Raw genomic sequence first — 4861 nt, forward strand, 5'->3', positions numbered from 1 at the left:
ACTATAATAAGTGTGTTGTCACATTCACGTCTCTACGTCTTATCAATTATGGTTGTAACTGCATATCACAAGCAATATCCATGAAAGCTCCAAGAATCTTCCATCGATAAACAATGACATTCTCAAAATTTAAAAATACTGCAAGCCTTATTCACCTACACCATTATATTTTAAAAGTTCTAATATATATATATATAATGGTAATATTATATTTGACAAGACTATATATAAAATCATTTACACGGTAACATGTAGACTTTGTATAAGCCCTTTAGTACGTATAGTTCATTTCTCGCATCAGATTCTTGGCTTCACCGTATATGAAATCGGTGCTTCTATAATAAAGCTGAGAATCAGATTTTCCTGTTTTCTGTTCACCTTCTTTCAACTTATACTTCATCTTCCTGTAGCTTTCAGAGATGGCGTATTCACTTCCATTCCCTGAGCAATCAACTATTTTTGTGAGGACAGAGACGAAAGTGAGATGGGATACCTACGAGATCAGAAGTCTACTACTATTGAGTATGGGAGCACAAACCATTCTTACCATCTTTGGCAATCGCAGAAGGTACCGTTTAAGATATCTGACTCGATTTTTCCTTTGGTTGTCCCACTTTATGGGAAGTCCTGTGCTAACATTGGCATTGGGCAAGCTTTCAGGAATTAATGCTGACGCTTTTCAGGTGAAAGGTAATCAGATAAAGTTTAACGATTTCTATACCAAGTATCTCAGCTACACGCTTTGTTTTGCACCATTCCTTTTGCTGCATATTTGTAGCCCTAATGTAATTTCCTTCTCGGCTGAGGATAATAAGTTAAAGTTTAGGCAACTTATTGGGCTAACCACCCAAGTAGCCATAGCACTTTGGATCTTTTTTAAATCATTTTTTGTGGAAGAATTACTCTTCATGCATTTGTATGTAGCTGGAATAATTAAATTTGCAGAGAGACTCCAAGCTCTCTGGTCAATAAGTGCTGGTGAAAATGTTGTCATAGGTAGTTTTGCAAATACTGAAAAGCCATTTGAGTCTAGCTCTTTTTCCAATTATTCTCATGATCTGTTTCTGCTTGTGAAGGCTTATCAACGCTTTGATCGGTTAAAACCTTATCTTAAGAATATGTTAGGCCACCCTTCATCGGTATATCTTTCTTCTATGAGTATAGAAGATTGTCTTGCTAAGGATGTTTTTAGAATCACAGAATTCGAGCTTAGCTTTATGTATGATGCGCTCTACACCAAGGCGTCCATTAACTATTCCAAGAAAAGTTTATGGGTTCGCATCATTTTATTTCTTGTTCTAGCTTTGTCTTTTGTGACAGTTATTATATTGTTGGGTGTTAAGGTTGGTTTTAAAGATCCAGATATAATGATTCTCATAGCTTTTTCTCTGGGAGTGATTGTACTTGAAATTTATGAGATGAAGGAGCTTCTGTTCTCGGATTGGGCATTACTTCATATGAGGAAACAAAATAAGAGCACATTTATCAGCAGATTCTTATCGAGAGTTGCTCCAAAGATTCCTAGAAAGAATCATAGGTGGTCTCATTGCGTGGATCAATTCAACTTACTAAGCTATTGTCTTTATGAAGACTCAACAAAGCTTGGTGGGTTGATTAGGAGAATTCCCAAGGTCAAGGGCTACTACAAGGAGTACAAGAAGTATTGTGTCAGAAAAGATATTCCAGTTCCTGAAGAGTTGAAGAAACTGATACTGGAACAAATTCTCGAGGTGAGAGCTCAAATAGGCTGGCAATCTTTTTCTAAAAGAGGGGAAGGGGCACTTGAAAGATGTAACTGTCTGCAAGATTTGGAATGGAGTATTTATACATATTTTGATACCGCAGCTAAGAAGCAAACAAATTTCGGCAAAGCCATTATTATATGGCATATTGCCACCACAGTTTGCTATTATTTAGATGATGGTCCATCAGGAAGTACCATAAATCACTCTCAATGTAAAATGAGCAAAGTTTTATCAGATTATATGATGTATCTTTTGGGCATGATTCCTGATATGTTATCTATTGTTACTGGCGACATTCTCTTTCATGGTGTTTGTGCTCAAGTTGATGAATTTTTGAAGACAAAACAATCAAAGGATGAAGTGACATTGTGCAGGAATTTACTAGAACTAGTAGTTAAAAGTTATTTCCAAGGAATTCCCAGTAACAATGTGCTTACATCAGAATGGAATGTATTGCTTCAGGTGCAAAAATTGACAAGAATATTGCAAGAGAGAGAGGATAGATGGAGAGTTATAAGTAGTGTTTGGGTAGAAATGTTGTTTTACGGTGCTAATAATTGTCCTTGGACTCTCCATGCAGAGCAACTTAGGCAAGGTGGAGAATTACTCACTCATGTTTGGCTTATGCTTGAGCATGAGAAAGACCAGTCTCATGTTCTGTCTCATGAATTGCAATATGTGGTTTAAGAGGGTTGTATATCAACAATTTATTACGTGCATGTGTACGGTGTTGTAGTAGGTGTTCTAAAGTCATTCATCTTATTGATGGAGCAGTATTGACTTGTATTTGTGTCATGCTTATATCAATATAAAAATGATAATTCTTCATAGTTATTTTACATTTTGTAAATTAGATGAACATCTTTATGATGGTAGAACCATTACAAGTGAATCAATGTGTGTCATTGATCTTAAAAACTTTATGTGCAAACACGGTAGCCATTCTAAAAGTGTATGTGGTCTTGGTATTATTCTGACCAACAATACGAATAATATGGTTATAACTGTTATAGTGTTAAGTAATCTTGTCAAAATATAATGATACTATGACTATTATAATATTAAATAATCCTACTAGAATATAGTCTCGGTATTATTTTGTCCTCGGTGTTATCACTCGAGTAACCAAGTTGATATAATATAGAAATAGAAGGGATGAAGTAATATAAGTGAGAGTTGACTTTATTCAAATTGGATAAAAGATATTTGACTATCAAGTAAGTGTTGGGTCAGTGTGAACTTTCATTCAAATCACAAAAATGATCGTTTTTTATTCCTACTTGATTTTATTTAATATCTTATCATATATCTTGAGCATTAATTGCAAGATTAATGAGTTCCACTAAGTTTTCTAGAGATTCTAATGATGACGAGCTAGTAGATATAAGGTGAATTGGCAACTTTCGATGACATTCCTGAGATTTTGACAACCCGGACAAGCAAAAATTAGACTTGTTTACCAATCAACACCTAACTCTCAATTTTAACAAGTTTATTTGGATGTAAATCTCACTTTTTTCAGAACTTGTGTTCAATTTTGAGCATACGACAAAAAATGGATGAATTTCTTAGCAAAATGTCTCTTACATGAGACAGAAGCAACAATTCATGACTGATATTTTATAATTTTGTGGAAATGGCAAGTAAAATCTCTAAGCAAATGGATACTGATATACTAATTGCTTAAAATTTTTCTTGTTATGATCATTCAAATTTAGCAAGAGTTTAGCTAAAATGAAACTTAAAACAACGATAATTGTTAATAATAAAAAAATTTGTTACACAATTTATTAACAAACATAGATTTTGCACCTTGGAAATTATGTAAGTTTTGATTTCCCATAAAATAATCACACACAAAAAATTTATTCATTTTTCTTTAAATGTAAGTACCAAATGAAAAATAGAGAGCAATGGATAATTAAAATATCGACGAAAAGAATTGGTCATATGTAGCAAAATAAACCAGAAGGGCAAGAGATAAATTTCAAGAAAACTTACTATCAAAACTTCTCTTGATAAGATACTGATGTTTGACAAAATTTAACGCAGCAACAAAATGGAATAGTAAAACTATAAACCAAAAAAAAAAGAAAGAAAATTAATCTAACAGAAGAATATACACTATGATAATGACAAATTGAAAGAATAAGCATTTCTAATAACATATACAAACAAAGAAGTTTTATTACATAAGTTTATAATACATAATTAAACAATAAAACTATATATACCCACTTTGAGTCTATAAATATATACACACTTTGATGTATCATCATACGATTGAATGATTTTGAATTAAAGAAAGAGTAATACCTAATTATGTAATAACACATATAAGCGTACACACAATTGTATATTCAAAATGGATACATATATTATTGCTCACAATTAAAATATAAACAAGAAATAGTCAAATTACGTGCCAAAAAAAAAAAATTGATGAATGAAAATATTGATAGCATCATACTAACATCTCTCCTACTACCAATAAAAAAAAAAATCCTAATAATTATTTTAAGTACTCTAAATCCCAATCAATGACACAATAGATAATCTAAACATATAAGATTAAAGATTAAAAATAATCAACTAGTGATAAATAAGACATTTTTATCATGCAACTCATCAAATAATCTATACCAAGAAGATAAAATTCACAATAAAATTCTTAATACAAATTAAAATGACACAAAAAATTAATAAAATGATTAGAGTTGCAGATTTCACTTAAATGTGCATAATTGGCTAAAAGAATCAAGTTGAAAGAAGTAGTACGAAGCAACAAACAAGAACGAAAGTGGGTCTTACATATTAAAAAACTTGCATTTTGAGGGTAGACCTAGGGCTAGTTCCGCCATGACATGACTCATAAAGCCATATTTTAATCCATTTTCCTAAAATTACAAACCTCCCATATATTCTATTACATTGATGAGATAATTAAGCAAAAAATTTTGTGTTTGAGTATATTACGTTAATATGAAGAGGTTTCAAGAATTAATTTGATTTTAGGTCTTGAAAGTGTGTAGGCCAGGCAACAAAATCCTCCCTGTCACTTCATTGAGTTTGTGTTCATACAAATAAAGGACTACTAGGGCGACCTGATTAAATGG

The 4861-nt window shown here is 32.0% G+C and overlaps 1 protein-coding gene across 1 annotated transcript; it reads left to right on the forward strand.

Annotated features, from left to right (window-relative positions):
* The first annotated feature begins 419 nt into the window (after positions 1–419).
* Positions 420–2432, forward strand: LOC123194918. The gene has a single exon (XM_044608425.1). It carries the CDS (start codon positions 420–422, stop codon positions 2430–2432), a length of 2013 nt encoding a protein of 670 aa, XP_044464360.1.
* Positions 2433–4861: the final 2429 nt, after the last annotated feature.

Source organism: Mangifera indica, chromosome 13, assembly GCF_011075055.1.
Source record: "Mangifera indica cultivar Alphonso chromosome 13, CATAS_Mindica_2.1, whole genome shotgun sequence".
Lineage (NCBI taxonomy): Eukaryota > Viridiplantae > Streptophyta > Magnoliopsida > Sapindales > Anacardiaceae > Mangifera > Mangifera indica.